General features: G+C 37.6%; 1 protein-coding gene across 2 annotated transcripts in view; it reads left to right on the forward strand.

Annotated features, from left to right (window-relative positions):
• Positions 1-4994: 4994 nt before the first annotated feature.
• AP3B1 (adaptor related protein complex 3 subunit beta 1) overlaps positions 4995-19084 on the forward strand; it is a 223026-nt gene continuing 208936 nt past the window's right edge. For both annotated transcript variants that reach the window (XR_013993671.1, XM_081054083.1), the window contains exon 1: positions 4995-5628. Coding sequence is in view for 1 of the 2 variants with exons in the window: in XM_081054083.1 (XP_080910209.1) it covers positions 5501-5628 (128 nt within the window). In the remaining variant the exon portion in view is untranslated. The remainder of the gene's footprint in view (positions 5629-19084) is intronic.

Raw genomic sequence — 19084 nt, forward strand, 5'->3', positions numbered from 1 at the left:
AAACTGAGTGATTTACCACCTAATTTAAGGCCATTCGGTTTTACTTTATCCCCTTTTGCTTTTTTACTTCCATTATAATCAGTCCATCTGTGATTATACCAACTGTTGTGGCAGTATCTGCTCCAGCTGCATGGACACATTTGAAATGCATTAGTGTGCTGTCAGTGGCTTAGGAAATTTTTTACGGTACCGCAAAGATTTATTTCTGACCATTGTAGGACCTGCTTTTTGATTTCTTTTAACTATTAACCTCAAAAACTATATTGTTCAATTTTAAGCCATCACTTTTACATTCACTTAAGATACAGAATTACCCTATTATCTTAATGTCTGTGAAAATGCCTCTGATTGTTTCATTACTATGAAGTCTGTATGTACCTCATTTACCTGCATAAATTAAGTTTTCCATATTTTAAGATCTAATTCAAACGTTATTGTTTTCTATGTGATTTCTTTTTATCACTTTGTTCATAATTTTTCTCCTCTCATTGCTCTTAGTAAACATCCTCTGCCTCTAGGAGAGGTGATGTAAGAATGGGAGTAGTGGCACTTTAGGGTCCTTTCATAGTCATAAACTTGCCTTGCAGAGAAGCACAGGGAGCAATACATTACAAAGTATATTACCATAAAATTATTTATGAAAACGTAATTTGTACCAGCTAAAGATTAGAAAAAAGTCAAAAGTTCACCACTAGAGGACTAGTTTAATGAGTTATGATACAGCCATAAAATGGAATACCATGCAACCATAAAAACCAGCCCAGTAAGTCTTTGTATATATTGATATGGTACAATCTCCAAGATATATTATTAAGTATGTGAAGAGGTGGTACAGCAGAGTAATTAAAAGTGTAGGCCCTGGAGTCTGGTCTTGGTTCAAAGAACAGCTCTGCTATTTTATTAGCTGTGTCAACTTGGACAAGTTTCTCAAGCCCAGTTCCTCAGTTTTTCACCTGTGAAATGAGGATGCTAATGGTAACTGTCTCACAGGATTGGATGAGGATTGAATGAATTAATATTTGCAAAGCACTAAAAAGAGTGTCTGGAACATACTAAGGTAATTGAACTATAACAGTGGGATGGTATGTGAGTGAATGAGTTTTGAATTATGTAATATAATTCATAAAAATAAACAATCAAGTATTTTTTAATATATGACCATTAAATATTTTCACCATTACTGCCTTGTGTTATATCACTGTACACATTCAAATAGAGGGTTGTCTCTTCTATTATTATGTCTCTGAGGATAAGGCCTGGCTTTTCCTCGAGTATGTTCCCTACGTGATCTCCAGCATGTGCCATGTACAAGGTAGTTCCATAGGTATTTGTTGAATGTATTAATAAAATATTCAGATTCCTCTTTGCACAAAAATATTTCAGAGCTTCAACATTTAGTGAGCAGTTTTAGAAGGGAGCTGATCCTATCATTTCAACATTTAGGGGCAAGTCCAGAGATTTTTTTTAACATAGAAGTTATAAAGTTTGCTTCCACATGAAGCAGTGTTCTGAAAGTGTTACTTCCTTTTCCCTATTCACAAGAGTTTTATTTTCAAATGAGGATGAGAACTAATAATTTTTAGAAACTTTGAATCTCAGAAAGGTTAAGAACATGCCTTGCCTTCATACACCTTGCTAGTGATGCAGTCAGGGTTCAAACGTGGGTCTGGCTGATTGTCTTTTTTGCTGCTAAAGTGAAGTGGAAAGAAAGGCTATATTCACTGACTTCATAAGAGCCTCAGAGAAGACATACAGGAAGAGATTTCCAGTAGTCCTGTCCTTCAGCAGTGCTTCACTTTGCTGAGCATATTCCCTACCTATTTAAACTTCTTCCAAAACCCAGGAGTGATAAACTTCTTTCAATGTATTAGGAATAAGAGGGAAAGTATAATGACATGATCATTTTGTATAACTTAAGCCTTTGCCTCTGAGATGAGGCCATCTAAAATTCTTAAATAAGAGAATCATAAGTGGCCTAAAATATTCCCTTTGTGATATTTAGTAATATAGCCTCTCTTTATTCATAAATCATTTCAAATAAACATTAGCGATGATCTAATATAGGGTTGAAGACACTGCATTTTCCAAATCAATTTCATTATAAAATATAATAATGAGGTCATGGCATTTTCAAGACATACATTTGCAGGTATGTACCATTTTAGAAAACCTGAAGTATGAAAAACCCCAAATGCTCGATAAATTGGAGGATTGCATCCATTCAATTTTAGAAGAGTTCTTCATGTTCCAATTTGATTGATCACTGGGGTTCTTTAAAGAGGAAGGCATAACTCATGTTCATTTGACAGAAAAAACTTTGTACTCTATTTGGAAAAATTCTCCTTCTTAATGTATGCAAGTATTCCAGAGGGATATGTGTTAGAGAGTGACCTATAGTAACTAAACAGATTAGCTGTTCCAATCAATTCTGTAACCAGTGAGGATGGGGATTAGGAGGAGGTGCTAAATCAGAATGAGTGGTCCAGAAAGACCTCTCTGCATAGGTGATATTTAAGCTAACAGCTGAGTAGAATAAAGCCTGAATAAAGCTGAAGGAGACAGTCTTTTGAAGACCTATTGGAAGAATGCTACTGGCAGAAAGCTCAGCAAGCAAGGTCTCTCAGGTCAGAACAAGCTTGGTGGATCAAGGAACAGAAAGGCCAGACTGTCTGGAGGGCAGTAAACTAGGGGGAGTGGGTCACAATGAAGTCAAGAGATGTAAATGAGGGCCAGATCAATCAGGACTATGATAAGTGCATATAAATGACCTAACTTGGAGCTTCAAGAGCTTAATAAATGGAAACTCTTAGTCATTAGAGATCATATTGTTTTATCCATAATTCATTTTTTTAAAAAAAATAGGAGTAGCTTTATTTCTTATAATGAATTCAAATAAACACTTAGAAAACACCCGTGAAATTTGAAGCTCAGATCTTCACTAATCCTATAAATTTTAAATTCTATTAAAATCCTAAGAAGAGTTATTTTCTAATAGTAAAGGCTGCTAAAACTATTTTTTATGGAATTTATCTTATAAATATTTGTTTATTGTTTCTAGCCTAGATTTATACTGAGTCTATTTTGTCCCAATCCTCAACCATGAGACCCCTCAATCCCAAAAACATTTTCCTGAAATTCATTCAATTTTTGTAGTTTAGTTTTAATCAATCTGGAATTTACTTATAAGTATTACGTGAGTTAGCGATTGCGGTAGGCTGAAGGATGATCCCCAGTATATATCCAATTCCTAATTCCTGGAAACTGTGACTATTACCTTATATGGCAAAAGTGACTTTGCAGATGTGATCGAATTAAAGATTTTGAGATGGAAAGATTATCCTGGATTATCTGGATGGGCCTTAAATGTATTCACAAGTGTCCTTAAAAAAGGGAGGCAAAGGGAGATTTGACACAGATTGGAAAACGCAACGTGAAGACAGAGTGGATCGAGATTTACAGATGCTATGCTGTTCGCCTTGAAGAAGGGAAGAAGGGGCCACAGCCAAGGAATGCAAGGAATACAAGGGATGTAGCTTTGGAAGCTAGAAAAGGCAAGAAAGGGCTTCTCCCCTAGAACCTCTGGAAAAAGTGGCCCTGCCTATACCTTAGATTGTGCACCTTAATTTTGAACTTCAGGACTCCAGAAATATAAGAATAAATTTATCCCTTTTGAAGCCACCAAAATTTGTGGTAATTTGTTATAGCAGTCATTGGAAACTAATACAGAGATCTAACTTTACGCGTAGTTAACTAATTAATTGCTCTAGCACCATTTATTGAATAATACGTTATTTCCTAAATGATCTGAAATGTTAACTTTATCATGTCAATACCTGCATATAATTGAGTCTGTTTCTATTCTGTTCCACCAATCTATTTACTCTTGAGAAAAATAGCAAACTTTTAAATTACAATAACTTTATAGTACATTTAAACGAGTGGTAGGGTAATTTCTTCATCACGTTATACTTTTAAAAAAAAAAATTTTTTTGCCTTAAACTGCATTTATTCTTTTAGGTGAACTTTAGATTGAATTTGTCTAGTGGAAAAAAAGTTGAGTTTTGACTGAAACTGCATTAAATATACAGATTCACTTGAATATTCCTATCCAGAAACAGATTATCTTTTCATATTTCATATATCCCCCTCCATATTTAAACTGCAGAATTTCATAGTTTTTCTTCACTTAGGTCTTACAGTTCTTAAGGCTTATTTCTTAAGGCCTATTTGTTCTATTGTGGAATAGGATCTTTTTAAAATTACATTTTCTAATTAGATACAATTGGTGTGTCAGAGTGTTGTTTTTTTGCCTCTGGCAACTCTGCTTAATCAATTCATGGTGTAATAATTTTCTCTTAGATCATCCAGCAAGATAATCATATCATCTGTAAATATTACTATAGTCTTTCTCTTCTTTTTCACTACTTATTTTTCTAGTCCTATTGGATTAGCTAGAATCTAGAACAGTGTTAAATAATAACGGCGTTAATGGGCATAGTTGTCCTTTTATTGATTTCAGCTGGAATGCCTTTAGTGTTCCACTATTAAATACGATGCTTTATATTGTATAATTTGTGGTGGAATTTTAAGTTTATATGTTTGTGTATATTTTTTATATATATGCATAAGAATGCTAAGAATATTTCTGTTTCTAGGTTACTAAGTGTTTCTTTAAATCAGAAGAGCTGATGACGTGTTCCAATATCTATCATTATATATTATATAATATTAAGGACAAGTTTCTTAATGTTGAAAAATTCTGTTATTATATAAAAAAAACTATTGGGTAATTTTAATGTTTGCATTTTATATTTAGTATTTTATTCAGAAAGTCTATGGCTCCCTTTTTTTGTATCAAGAAACTTCAGGCTTGGACAGCAGTAAAACGCAGCGGAGAGAAAGGTTTCGCTAACGTGGGGCGGGATGGGATAAGGCTTGCGCAGGGTGGACGGGAAAGTCAGGCATCACTGGCTGGAGCGAGAGGAGCAGGAACCAGTCTGAAAAGGAAAAGCGATCCTGGTGTTCTTAGGAAAGTTGATCTGGCGTGTTAACTGGCGTTTCAGGAGAAACTTGAAAGCTATTGATTTACAGCAGGAGGCCAGCAAAGAGGTGTCGGGGCTCCGGGAACCTCCTTAAAGGATCAAAACGGGTGCAACGGATACCTCTCTCTTACGAAACTTTAAAAGCCGAGAGACCAGCCTCCGGCCAGCGCAGGGCCTCCCGGAGGCACAGCCCACGTCCCAGCCTCTCAGCTACCTCAAAAACCCGGAGAAGGTAAATCCAGGCCGGCCCTGGAGTGGCCGGCGGTGGGCTCCGGCCAGCCTGCACACTGGGCATGCGCAGGGGGTGGACCGCCTGGTCGGCTTAAGGAGCCGTGACGAGTCCGGAAGCGCCTGCGCGCGCCCCTCCGACAACTAGTTTTGTTCCGTGTGTTTCGGGCTGGAGCGGATCGGAGAGAACCTCCTGCAGGACCAATACGATACCTGCCAGCATCGCAACAATGTCCAGCAACAGCTTCGCTTACAATGAGCAGTCCGGGGGAGGGGAGGCGACGGAGCTGGGTCAGGAGGCGACCTCAACCATTTCCCCCTCCGGAGCCTTCGGCCTCTTTAGCAGCGATTTGAAAAAGTGAGGAGGAAGATTTGGGGTGCGGGGATTGAGGAGCGGGGGGCCCGGGAAGAGCGGGCGCGGGGCTCGCGCTCCCGGAAGGGGGTGGGGTCGTCCTGAGACGTCTGCGGGGCTGGGCGGTAACATTTCCCGCAGGTGGGTGGGGTTTGGTCTTTCGGGAGTGGTGGGCGTTGATGGGGAGCTGGGGTGAGTGTGTGCAAGGGGCTCTGGTCGTTTCCAAACTTTAGTGAAAGAACCATTTGGAGAGCTTACGTCCCATCCCCAACGACTCTGATTGAGTTGGTTTGGGGCACAGGAATCTGAATTTTGAACGAACACTTTTAGCCAATTTAATGATTGCTGGATCAAACGTGGAGAAATTCGCAATTAGGGTGAAAGTGTTTGGGGCGTTGAGAGGGAGAGTTGGAGTGTGAGGGTTGCTTATGGGAAACCATTCTGTGACTCTGGAGTGTAGGTGCAAGGAGGTGTTCAGGCGCTCTATGAATGCACAAATTAGTTTATACAAACATTAATGTTCTTGGACAATATCCTTTGCACAACAGACAAAAACAAAACCAACCCAGTTCCAAACTAAATAATAAGCATATGAGTAGAGAATATTTAGAGTTTCTATTTACAAATCCTAAAATTTTATAAGTTAGTAATGTGAATTTTTAAAACAAACACTAAACAAGGTGCTCTTAGTTTTTAAAAATTTGGTAAGAATATTTTAAGTACCACCAAAAAATGGAATGAAAACACCCCAAAATTGTTTTTTTTGGGGGGTGTGTGTTTAATTTACAGGATCCTGGTAAGATTTATATTTTGTAATCATTTTTATATTTTTCTTATTTTTGATCTCTCAATACTAAACAGTATGGTTACATAATGGGTTCGTACTAGATTCATGCTAAATTAAGGTAAAGTACTTGGTTCTCCTTGCTTTGCAGTTGTCAGAAGAGTCTATTTAAATTTTGATATACATTTTACTAACAAGATTGGGCCGTCTGGAAAGTGCTCCAGTAGTTGAAATTGGGATTACATTTTGACTATTAAGCTTATTGAAATCTTGTATACATCATGTGGAATACAGTAGTTTTCTTTATTCTCAGGTTAGAAAAGTGTAAAAGTAAAATAACTAATTTCTTCCCTTTTTTCATTCTGTGCATTTAGAGGATGGATTCTAACAAGGGGCTCTTTGCAGCTCTGCAGTTCTGTTGACAAAATGTTTCTACTGTAGAATTAACCTATAAGTCTACATCAGTCTGTTTTGCATGTGATTTGCTTACAATTAATTTACTTTTATGGTTTGTGAACATCTGTTTTTCTCTTAGAGCCCTTGATTTCCTGTTTTGTCAGATTTAGGTCTGATTTGGAAAAAAATGTATGGCTCTGACTGAGCAGCATGCTGTTGAGGTGCCTGAGCAGGCCGGCTTTAAAATAAAAATAGCCAACATGTATTGAGTGCTTGTGCATTTATTATCTTTACATTTATTATCTCATTCAGTCCTGCTAACAGCCCTGTAGCTTGTTTCCAGATGTTGTACTTCTCTGATCCCACTTTGCAGATTAGGAAATTGGAGCACAAATGGTTAACTTGCTCACAATCACAAAGCTAGAACACTGCACGGTCTGAATTTGAACCCAGACATTCTTCTCTTAGAGTGTATTCTCTAGTGCTTGGATGTGCTACTTTCTACTTGATGAAATTTATGGTGCTTTTATTAGAGAATGCATACAACTCATTAAAAGTTTAAAACTGTGAAGAGTAGCTGTAAACAGTACATGACCTTGAAGCTTCCAGGAATTAGAAACATTTTGGCCATTGAACTACAACCTAATGAATGGGGTTGTACCAAATGAGACCCCTGTTCTGGAAGTGGTCACTTAATCTTTCTTGATCCTGTGTTCTCTCATATGTAAAATGGTGATATTTCTTGCCTTTAAAAACAAAACGACAAAATTTATATAAAACATTTAAAGCTTACCTTGTTTCTCTGCTCTTTTGAAATAGTTTCAGGTTTACAAAAAAGTTCTTAGTACAGACAACTACACTTTATGCATTTGCCAATTTTAAAAAAAATTTACTACATTGCTTTGTTTCTCTTTGTCTCTCTGTATACACCCAGAGATACATACACACATTCATACTATTTTTTCTGAACCATTGGACAATAGGTTGTGTACATCACGTCCCTTTACTCTTAATACCTTAGTGTGTAGTTTTCAAGAAAGATTGTCTTACACAACCACACTACTGTTATATTCAGGATATTTAACATCAGTATAATCTACAATATAATTAGTATAATCCAGTGTTGTCTCTTAATCCGGTAAAGAATTTTTTATTTTAGCAATTTTTTCCCTTCAGTACAGGATCCAATCCAGGATCATGTATTTCATTTAGTTGTCTAATCTCTTTAATCTGGACTAGTCCCTTAGCCTTTGTCTTTCACTACCTTGACACGTTTAAAGAATGCAAGCCAATTATAGCACATTAATCAATTTGGATTTACTGGTGTTTCCTATGTTTAGATTCATGTTATGTATTCCTGGCCAGAGTATTAACATAAGTGATGTGTCCTTCTCAAACTATTGTATCCAAAGGCATAGGATGTCCATCTTAATAATAATTGTCTGGTTGTCTATTATTTCTTTGTTACCAGTAATCTATCGATGGGGGGACACTTTGAGAACATGCAGATGTCTTTCTCCTCATTAAATTCATCACCCCCGATATTTAGCAACAATTGATGAATCTCCTGAACTAGTCTTTGCCACGATGGCTGCAAAATGTTGATGTTCCACCTCCGACCCTTTCTACTGTTCTGCTCTTTGGCCTGTTGTCCTAGAGAGCCCTGTGTCCTTTCATCCTTCACTAACCATCACAAGGATGCCTAATCACTTCCTAGTCACAGGATTATTGATGATTTTGTTTTCTGAATTTAATCTTATTTATCCCCACTACCCTTTAAACAAAAGCCAAATTAGGGAGTTTTAGCAACTCCCTAATTTTAGGGAAGATCCTATATATCATTTATTGGTTAATCAAGCCTGCATATTAGATTGTTGGCTTCACTATTTTCAGTTCTCGATTTAAAATGTAAAGAATTAATTTTTTGTATTCCTTTTTTTGAGACTGTTCTAAACTTTTCTTGCTTTTAGTTTTTTCCCTGAATTATTTTCCTTTGTCTTAAATAAGCTGTTTTTTCATCTTTACCAACTGCCTGTGTATAATTTAAAAATTTAATAATTTTCTGGATTAAACATTTAATTAGGAATTAATTTCTAGAAGGAAACGGGACTAATTAATTTTTCTTAATAATAGTAAGACTACTAAATCTCCTGATTTCTTTTAAGAGCATCTCAGTGCATTAGAAAAGCATTCGACCTAGAGTGAGAAGACCTGGATATAAGTTAATGGTTTCCACTTGTAGTAATGTTTCCTCATTCAAGTTGTTTGATCTCTTCAAGCACTGTCCTCATTTCTAAAAAGGGTATGGTAATACTTGCCTATCTTGTGAAGTTCTCACAAGGTGATGTAGTTAAAAGTGATTTCTAAACCAGAATATTAACTAACACTATTTGGAAAAGTTGGTGCAAGTTTCACTGACGTGGTGACATTTTAGGTCTGAAAGCCTGAGGTTTTTACCAGGTGGAGGGAAGGAATTTTTCAGACAAATCATGTAGAAACCAGGAGAACTGCAAAAGAAAATGCATGTTTAGCTGAGATACAGATTAAGGCATCAGCATTTAGAACTGTAGGTAGTAATCAGAGCACAGGAATGAATGAAACCATCCTGGGAGAACTTTTCTTGTTAGAGGAGAAGGCTATTTAGAGAAATCTCTAGGCAATGCCAATATTTTAAGTGTGAATGGAAAAAGAACTAGGGAGAGAGAGAGAGAGAGAGAGAGAGTGCTCAAAAGGGTAGGAAACCAGAGGAAGCTTAAAAAAAAAAAAAAAGGAAGCTAAGAGTCAAGTTAGTAAGAGAAACCGGTCAGCTATAAGGAGTTGCATAATGAGGATGAAGAATGAAGGCTGAAAAGAGGCCTTGGGTTTAACAATGAAAAGGTCCTAGTAACCAGTGACTTAGCAGTGCAGTACCACTTGAAACACATGGGAATGTAGCATTTTTAGTCTCTGATGAAATTGGGGTGGACTTTTCATTTGTGTAGGTTCATAGAGCCAATTTAGTATGCTTTTCTGTAGTCATACGATAGCACGTCATTATGATATAATCAAAACTACATTAGTGTGTTTGCATTGCGTTAATAAAGCCTAGCCTTCTTTAACTTAAATTTTATTGTCAAATTTACATCAGCCATGAAAATTACACATAATGTTTGAACCTTTAATATCAGTGTTCCTCAGTGGAGTCCACTGGGGAGATTACATGGGTTTGTGGTTTGTAGGCAGTTATAGTGGACCTAACTATAGCTCCGCCCCACTTTTTCTCTTTCCAGGGTACACAAGCGCAGCTGAATGAGTAACTTTTTAGTAGGGAGGTTCTTGAGTTTCCTTTGTTAAAAATAAAGATACATCAGTCCCAGATGGCACTACTTTATTCATAAAACATTATTTTCATTACACCTCAAAGATTCATTGTGTCTCAATCTGAGCTTCTACACTTGTTTTTCTGTGATTGCTTCCATTTTTTTATTTGTAATAATTAATTTTAGAGTCTGTACCGTATTTTTGTAATTTTTAAAAACACTTTTATAGTTTCAGTTGTTCAAAGTTTGCTCCTTTTTTTTTCCCCACTTTTCCCTAGTATTTCTCTTTATCTCATTCACTCATTCTCTACTCTTAGGTTACGTAGTGACTCAATGAATATTTGTTGAATAGAAGAATAGAAGCATCTCTTTCACACACTCACCTAATATTATATGGTGTAATTTATGTGAAGTTGCCTAGCAAAGTGTTTGGCTCATAATTTCGCTCAATAAATATTTTCAGACCCTTTACTCATTGATTCAGATGCTACTAATGTTGGCTGTCTCTTTACCCAGTGTAATTAAAAGATAAAGCATGGTATTCAGGGGACCTTATACAGAAGAAAGACCTGCTGTGATATCCCTGTTGTATTGTACTGTGTTGTATTGTATTGTATTGATGTATTGTTTCATCACACTGAAGTAATATTATATATAGGTCCAGACAGCTATTTTCTTCAGGGCATTGCTTGAGTCTTTGCTGTGGTTGACCCTAACCACTTCCAATTGAGTTGGAATTGTCACGTGTTGAATGAACTGTGCAGTCAGGATTTCTTCCGTCTCTCTTCCACTCTTCGAAGGCATCTTTATTTGCCAATTTGAAATTATTCCATATGTGTAGATCATTCTTCTGTGTTTTCAGCACAAAAATACAAAACAATGATAAGATCTTTACAAATACAAAACAATGATAAGATCTTTACTTTGCCTTTAAGAATCTTGGAATTTGGTTGGTGAGATAAGGCAAATGAAAATTAACAGTAATACAGGTATATAATTAATGTTAAATTGTGAAATAATTCTCAACTTTTCAGTTGATATACCTGCTGAGAGGTATTTATTATAAGCCTTTTTAATGTACAGAATGATTAACTGAAGAAAATGGAAATGCTGGAATTTTGCAATGTCAAACATTTTAGTTTGAGATGCTGAGATGTTGGTGCCCTCAGTTGTTAGCATATCATGACGAGGCACAGGCTTCTCATTGTGAATTCCTTTCTCTTGTGCTCAGAAGCTTAGGGTTAAGGTCTGAAGATACACTGCACCAATGATTGCTCTAGCATAATGTTGTCCTGCTTGTCATCTTCGAGATTTAAATCCCTTGAGTTCTAAGAACTCCAGTTGTGGTAGCTGATCTATCTTATTCTGCTTAACTGGTTGAAATTTATGGTCCCTACATCTAATTTTGGGGATGTTAACCACATATTTGCCATGTTATATATGTAAATAGAGTCCTACTTTTTAATTTTATTTGCAAGGGCACGTAACTTGTAGGCAATGTGAATGTTTTATTGATCTTTCGCTAAGTACATGTCTTTGTTCCAAGATGGCTGTTAACAAAAGAAGAAACCGTGTAATGGTATCTGCAGTGCTTTCCTAGCTAGATGAACTGGTTGTTTTTGTCTTCACATAAATAAGACCGCTAGTTTTACAAAGGGCTGACTACTCAAGTTAAGATTGTCACTAACATGGTGAGTAGGGTTTCTATAATTTAATTCTTGAAATACACTTCAAATCAAATAAGATTTTATTTACTGCCTGTAAGCAGGCTCCTACTTTCCAACGGATTGTAAAAGTGTTCCATTTTATTTGCTTAGCTTGCTTTTCTTCTTGGAGGAGAGTCAGTTCTGACTTTTACTATTTATCTTAACAAATATTAAGCCAAGAAAATATTCATCCCTTGATGCAGGATATGTTATTTTAAGAACACTGATTTGGTGAAATCTGAGGAGGAAATCTGGCATACTTAAATTTCCGGCCTTACCATTAAATCTCAAGATGTGAAAAATTACATTATTTACAAAAAATATTTAGGATTTAGAGCAACATTACTAGAACTGAATGATTCAAAAAGCAGGCAGATGGTTGAAATGTTCTTTTTTACTGCATGAAACGTTAAAGTGCTCATGGAATGACAAATGTATTATAGTGAAATAATTTGACAGTGTTGCAGTTGTGTATGTAAATGAACGCCTGACAAAAACAAATTGCCTGCAGTCAAAATTCAAGATTTAAAGTGAAGAGCCCAAAGTAGAATAATCAAGAAGGAAATGATTTTCCTATATTTCATATTACTATGAATAATGTTTGCTGGTTTGTGTATTTAGGAAAGACTTATTTAGCATATCGGCTGGAAAAAGTTCATAGATCTACAAAAGTGAACAATTTATGGTCAATGTCTGCTTATGGATGGACTGATTATTTGTATTGCCAGTAGAAGCCTAATTAGAAGGGCAGTGTCTGATCCTTCAGCTGCCTGAGTTAGCATGGCAGCCGGAGAGACTCATGAATAAGGCTGGGTCTGTGGGTTGGCATTACCCAGCTTTACTCTAGGAATGGGTTTTCTCAGAGTTTCTTAGAGCTTCCGTGAAGAATGTAGTCATGAAAGATGAGGGGCAAGTCAGTACTCTGAGAGCAGAGAGGTGAGGGCAGAATGGAAGGTGGGGGGCTGTTTATGTAGGGCCTTGTAAGAACTTGGGATTTTACAAGCCGTTGGAGGGTTTTGAGCAGAATGGGTGTGTAGAAGTCAATAACTATGTTAAGTGCCAGTTGTGTGCCAGATACATTTCCTGTTTCAAAAAGGTTATAGTCTCTTGGGTACTTAGGAACTGCTTGTTCATTTCCTGAGTTTTTTTCAAACTTTAAAAAAATTATAGAACTAATTTATTGATTCAGCAGACATGAGGGTTGTCTGTATGCCAGGCACTGTTGGGTGCTGAGGATGGGGCAGTGACAAGATGCCTGCTCTCATGGAGCTTACATTCTAGTGGGAGGAAGATGGGAGATAAAAAGTTAATATATGGCCAGTCTTTTGATGACGAGGAGGGAAAAATAAAGCAGGGAAATAGGATAGAGACGGTGGAGGTTGCATTGAGTTTGAAATAACCGGGTCAGGAAAAGATACTTGAGAATTCCTCAATAGGGCACATAGCTGAAAGAGGTGAGGGAAGAGTGTTCAGTCAGAAGAATACAAGACTCTTCAGAAGAAGTGCTAAGGCTCTGAGGCAGGAGGATTTCTGACTGAGGATCAGCTGATTGGAGGATCAACGAAGAAGCCAGTATAGCTGGAGTAGATGGAAGGAAGAGAAGGGGGAAGTTAGTAGATGAGGCCAGAGAAGTAAGGGGCCAGATCGTGCTGGGTTTTGTAAATCTTTAAGAACCGTGATTGTACTCGGAGTGAGAAAGGAAGCCATTGGAGGGTTTTGAACAGAGGAGTGATACGATTTACCTTTAAAGCGGATCACTTTGCCTCCTGACTTTGCCATAGACAGCAGATCTGAGGCAGCGACAGGCAAGGAGACTATTGCAGTAAGTACTCCAGGCAAGAATAGCTGATGACGACATCAGCTCATTGGTAGTGGAGAGAAGTGGTTGAATTCTGTGTATACAGAGTTTTGAAGGCAGAGCCAATGAAATTTGCTGATGGTTTTGATGTGTGTGAGAGAAAAAGATATCGAGGATGGACATAAGGTTTTTTGCCCAGTTGTTATCAACTAAAGTAAAGAAGATTGTGTGAAAAGGAATTTAACGGGGGAAGGGAATGACGAACTTGAGCCTGTTCAAGTTTGAAATGCCTATTAGGCGCCCAAGGGGAGATGTGAAAAAGGCACTTGGATACATGAAGCTTGGGGGAGGAGTCAGGCTAGAGTTACAAGTTTGGGAACCGTCAGGTTATAGATGGTGTTAAATACCATGGATTGGATGAGACCCCAAAGGAGTGAGTGTAGACACAGAAGGAATCAGTGGACTAAGACCTGAGCATTCCTGGAGTAATTGTGTCAAATAGTATGAAGAGGGTCAAACAAGAAGATCACTGACAAGTGAGTTTGGGATTTGTCTTTGTGGAGGACTGGTGACATTTGACACGCTGTTTAGGTACAGTGATGGGACGAGGTGCAATGGTGGGGCTGAAAGTCCGACTGGAGTGGGTTCAAGAGGGAAAGGAGAATAATTGTAGTGAGTATGTATGAGTGTATGGGGAGCAGAGAAATAGTGGTACCTGGAAGGGAATGTTAGGTCAAGGATTTTTTTTTTTTAACGTGGGAGAAACAATATTTTTGTTCATATTTTGTTTGCTGATGGAACCATCTGATGTAGAAGAGGGAAAATTGATGATACAACAGAGAGGAGAGAATCACTGGACTGATAGCCCCTTTTCTTCATAGAAAATTTAGCAAACACAGATTAGCTAGAAAATAACCATAATTTCAACACCCAGAGGAAATCAGTTAACCTGATACGGATCTTTCAGTCATTTTTCTTTTGCATTTATGTAATACGTATTTTTGAAGCAAAGCTAAATGCTTTTGTAGTGTAATATGGCATTATAATATTCTCGTTTCATTCACTAATTTATGGAGCCTGTTCATTTCTTAAAGTGATAGTCCTTTTAGGATAAATTGTAAGTCAGCCACTATCTTGGAAGACTAAACTTTAAAAAGTAAACAAGTATGGTATGTAAATGAAGTTATAGAGCTTGCTCCGCCAAAGGTTTTAAAGAGTCTTGTATAGAGTAGAATGTTATTTTTTATTAACTACATAAATAAAGGGAATAACCTAACAAATTAATCAATACTAATGATGTTGTGTTAGATGGGTGCACTGACCAGGGCTTTGCAGACATACTTGTGTTTGACAGGCCGAGGGAATAGCACATACCGTGTTTCCCCGAAAACAAGACCTAGCCGGACAGTCAGCTCTAATGTGTCTTTTGGAGCAAAAATTAATATAAGACCTAGTCTTATATAAGTCCCAGTCTTATAGTAAAAAGACGCATTAGAGCTGATTGTCCTGCTAGGTCTTGTTTTCGGGGAAACATGGTACTTACATAGGTTTAGAGCTGTGCTGTTCAATATAGTAGCCACTAGCCAAATGTGACTAAATTAAATTAAAATAAAAAAATCAGTTTCTGTGTCATACTAGCAACATTTTTATGTGCTCAAGGTAGCTAGCAGTTACTATAATGGATTGTGCATATAAAGAATATTTCCATTTCATAGAACATTCTGTTGGACACTACTGGTTTAGAGGCAAGGATTTTGGGTTTATTTAAGGGACAGGAAAAATTCAGTGTGGCTGGAGTTAGAGGGAAATGAGAGACTGGTGAAAGATGGTTGATAGGTAATAAGGGTCCATATTATGAAGGGTCTGGTATACCATGCTCAGAAATTTGGACTTCATCATGAAAGCTACCAAAGGACTTTAAATAGAGGAACAATATAGTGAGATTTACATTTTAGAAAGATCACTCTGGCTACACTTGGTGTTTGGATCAGTCAATTATATGAATAGCGAAAGTATCTGTATTACTGGAAACACAGAAGATAGGGCAAGTTTGGAGTGAGAAATGCTGAGTTCCATTTTGGAACCTGTCGAGTTTGAGATGATAGTAGTTAGATACATGGATGTGGCACTCGGAAGAGATACCTGAGCTGGAGATAGAGACTTGGGAGTTATCAGTTGATTGATGGTTTGGAAGCTATGAAAGGGAAGATGTGTGGTATGTGAGTAGGGCAAGGTGGAATCTTAGTCAAGTCAATATTGAAGGGAGTGGGAAAATTAGACCTCTCTTAGAAGATCAAGAAGAGAGAATGGAGTTTGGGGAAGCACTTGAAGTTGATTATACAAAAAGCTTTTGCGTTGTGTTTCAGATTTTAGAAAAGGATCAAATTCCTTCCTACTTCTGTAGGAGGAAGATGGCAGATAAACTGTTCATGGTGGTTTGTTGCGGCAATGTGGCAATGCTTAAGCACTCCCACTCTGGAGCTACTCTGTCCCGGTTGTAAAAACTTGTCTCAGAGTTATTTAATAAGTGATACTTGAGCAGGTTATTTAACCACTCTGAGCCCTTGATTTCCTCATGGATGAGGATGATACAAAAATAGTACCTACCTACACTCATTGAATTGTGAGGATGAAAAGATTTAACATACTTAAGCAGTTAACAGTGCCTGATACATAATAAGCATAATAATTACTATTGTAATACCATTAAGATCACCTGAGCTTTTTAAGTTTTATTGTTTTTCGTGCAGTGTACTTATTCAGCTGTTAAAATTTTAGAACCAATGTTAATTTCCACATTAACCATTGCTTTATGTTTTTAATTTTCAAGTTAAATTTCACACTGTTGTTTTTCTGAATCATATTTCATAAGCATTTGAAACTGTTAAATTATCTAAAGTAACTTTACTGAGCACTACATAAAAACAAATGAATAAATACTAGGTAAAGTCTGTGTGTCTGTGAAGGATTTGGGAATAATGATTATAGTATATAGGAGTAAAAAATTTATTTGTTTCAAACATTTTATTTAACCATCACTCTTGCTGACAGATATTCTATTGCTTTTTAAAAGTGATCTATTCTTAAAGAAGTTCATTTCTCATCTTTCCTAAAAGCAGAGAGAATTCTGGATGTTTCTGCTTTAATAACAATAAAAGGAAGATAATTTCAGGAAGTAGTTAAGTGGTCAGCACTGCCAGCTGAGTAGTCCAGTAAAATAAAGTCAAGGGAAGCATTTCTTGGATTTAGTGATAAGGCAGTTGTTGATGACCTTCGTGGTGGTGACAGCAGTGTTGGACATCATTGCAGTGATGACGAGAAGTGAGTCATGGAGGACCACTTCTTCAGAGACATTGGCTTTCACGGGAGGGGAGAAAGGATGGAATGGTAGAGACACATGGAGTCTAAAAATCTTTAGTTTTAAGGGTTAGAAAGAGTTGAGAAAGCGTAAATGCGGATTGGAAGGAGGCGAGAGAGAAGTGTCAGAAAACAAAAGAGAGCTCTATAGTACAACAGAGAAAAGGAGAGGATGGATTTGGAGCCTAAATTTTTAGTCCTTTGCTAATGAGAAGGAAAAATAATTAGAACACCTGATGAGAGTGGGCGAGGGAAGTGGAAGGGATGCAAGTTTGAGGAGAGGTCTGAAGTAGATGCTAGAGACAATAGGAAGGCCTTCTGCCAGAGAACCAGGGATGCTCGTTGGATGATACTGAGGGCTTGCCCATTTGAGGTAAGAGAGCCCAGGTGTACTGGGAGCAGTCTGCTCTTTTTCTCTAGCACTGCTTCTCCGTCCTTGCTTAGATGTGAAGAAAATGGTCCATTCTTGATGCAGAATTGAGCTTTTGCTAGGTAGGTGCTCTGTATGACAGTTTAGCAAGGAAGTTTAGGATATCGGTAAGAAAGATGTAGAAGTCATTAAGCATGGTTCCTAAGCTGGGGTGGGAAAGAAGCAAAGGTAGTAAGGGGCTGATAGGAAAAAAATAGAGGGATTAAGGGACCAGGAATCTCTAAGTCCAAGGAATAAGTGTATTAGGAGTAATTGAGTGAGAGTGTGAGAAGGCTAGGAGACTGATCAGAAAGAGAGTTGTATGAATGTAATATTTCAGAGATTGGACGTTCACAAGTTTTGGGTATCATTTAGGGTACGACTATGGCAGTGAATAGCTGGAAGTTGCCTGGAGGTGAGAATAGTAAAGATGATTAGAATGAGGAGCTTAGAGATCAGGGCTCTGTGTGGGCTTTCAGGTGAAAGTCACTCAAAATAAGTGTAATAATTGTGGCTAAAATGTCTTCATTGAGTGTTGGAGGAGGGGCAGATGATAGCAGCAAGGATGAGTAGGGGCAGCTTAGCTCAGTGGTGGTTATTTTTGGAGAAGTTTTCTCTGAGGATGCATTGAGTCTATGTAGTGTCAGAAATTATTTCTTCTGAGATCTTCCCTTACTCCTTTATTTAGCAACAGTGTGAATCATCGATTATTTCCTGGACGCAAGGACTGCTAGAAAATTTACAGCAAAATTTGTGGTCTGTAGCTTGCAAGTGTCTGGAGCTCTGTGGCATGCATTTTGAATATTAACCTTACACTTATATTTTATTTTAATTTTCTTATTTTCCCTTTTTCTATTAAAGTTTTAAAATCTTGCTATATATATTGTGAATAATTGAATATCCCCCTCTAAAGTCAGGGAACAGGGCAGGGCATACATAAATACACCTGAGCAATTGTTGGAGATGTTAACTTCTGTCATTCATCGCTGCCACTCCTACCACCATCGCCGTAATTGTCAAACATGTATTGGATGGCTCCTCTGTGTAGCTTCTGTTCTTGACTTGGGGGATACAGTCCAGTATTTTAACTGTAGCAATGGCAATAATAATACCTTGTATTTTCATAATGCTTTTATTTTGTATGATTTTCTGGACATTCCCCGCCACATAGAGGAATTTGTAAGTCCTCCAGTCTTCCTACTAGCAGTTAATCCTTGTGTCCTGCTTACTGAACTTTGGTGATAGAATCAAGTCTCAATTCTGTCTGTTCAAAACCGCCCGTTGTTCCTAGACTGGAGTCTCTTTCTTCCCTTCCTGAAACCTCACTCTGTAGACATCTCCAGGTCCCACTCGAACCAGGCCTCGTTTGGCTCAATAATTGGTACTAAATGCATGTAAAACTCTTCTGTTCACCAGTGTTATGGGTATGGGCCCCAGTTATTTGATCAGAAACTGTTTCTGGATTGGATGGATCTGGATTGCAAGAGCTCTCAGTGTCTTTTTGTTTTGATGGCCCTTCACCCCATGTAATGCCATATCCTGTTACTACTCCTCCATATGCTCTTAGGTTCCCTCCTTATGACACCGTCAGTTATCATAGGGCTCCATGCCCACAGTCTCTCACTATTTCAACCGTCCCTTTTTTTGAGTCCTCATTATGATCCAAGGTGTGTAATTGCCCAGAGGGTCTCTGAGTTTCCAAACTAGAGAAAT

Source organism: Rhinolophus hipposideros (assembly GCF_964194185.1).
Source record: "Rhinolophus hipposideros genome assembly, chromosome: 7".
Classification (NCBI taxonomy): domain Eukaryota; kingdom Metazoa; phylum Chordata; class Mammalia; order Chiroptera; family Rhinolophidae; genus Rhinolophus; species Rhinolophus hipposideros.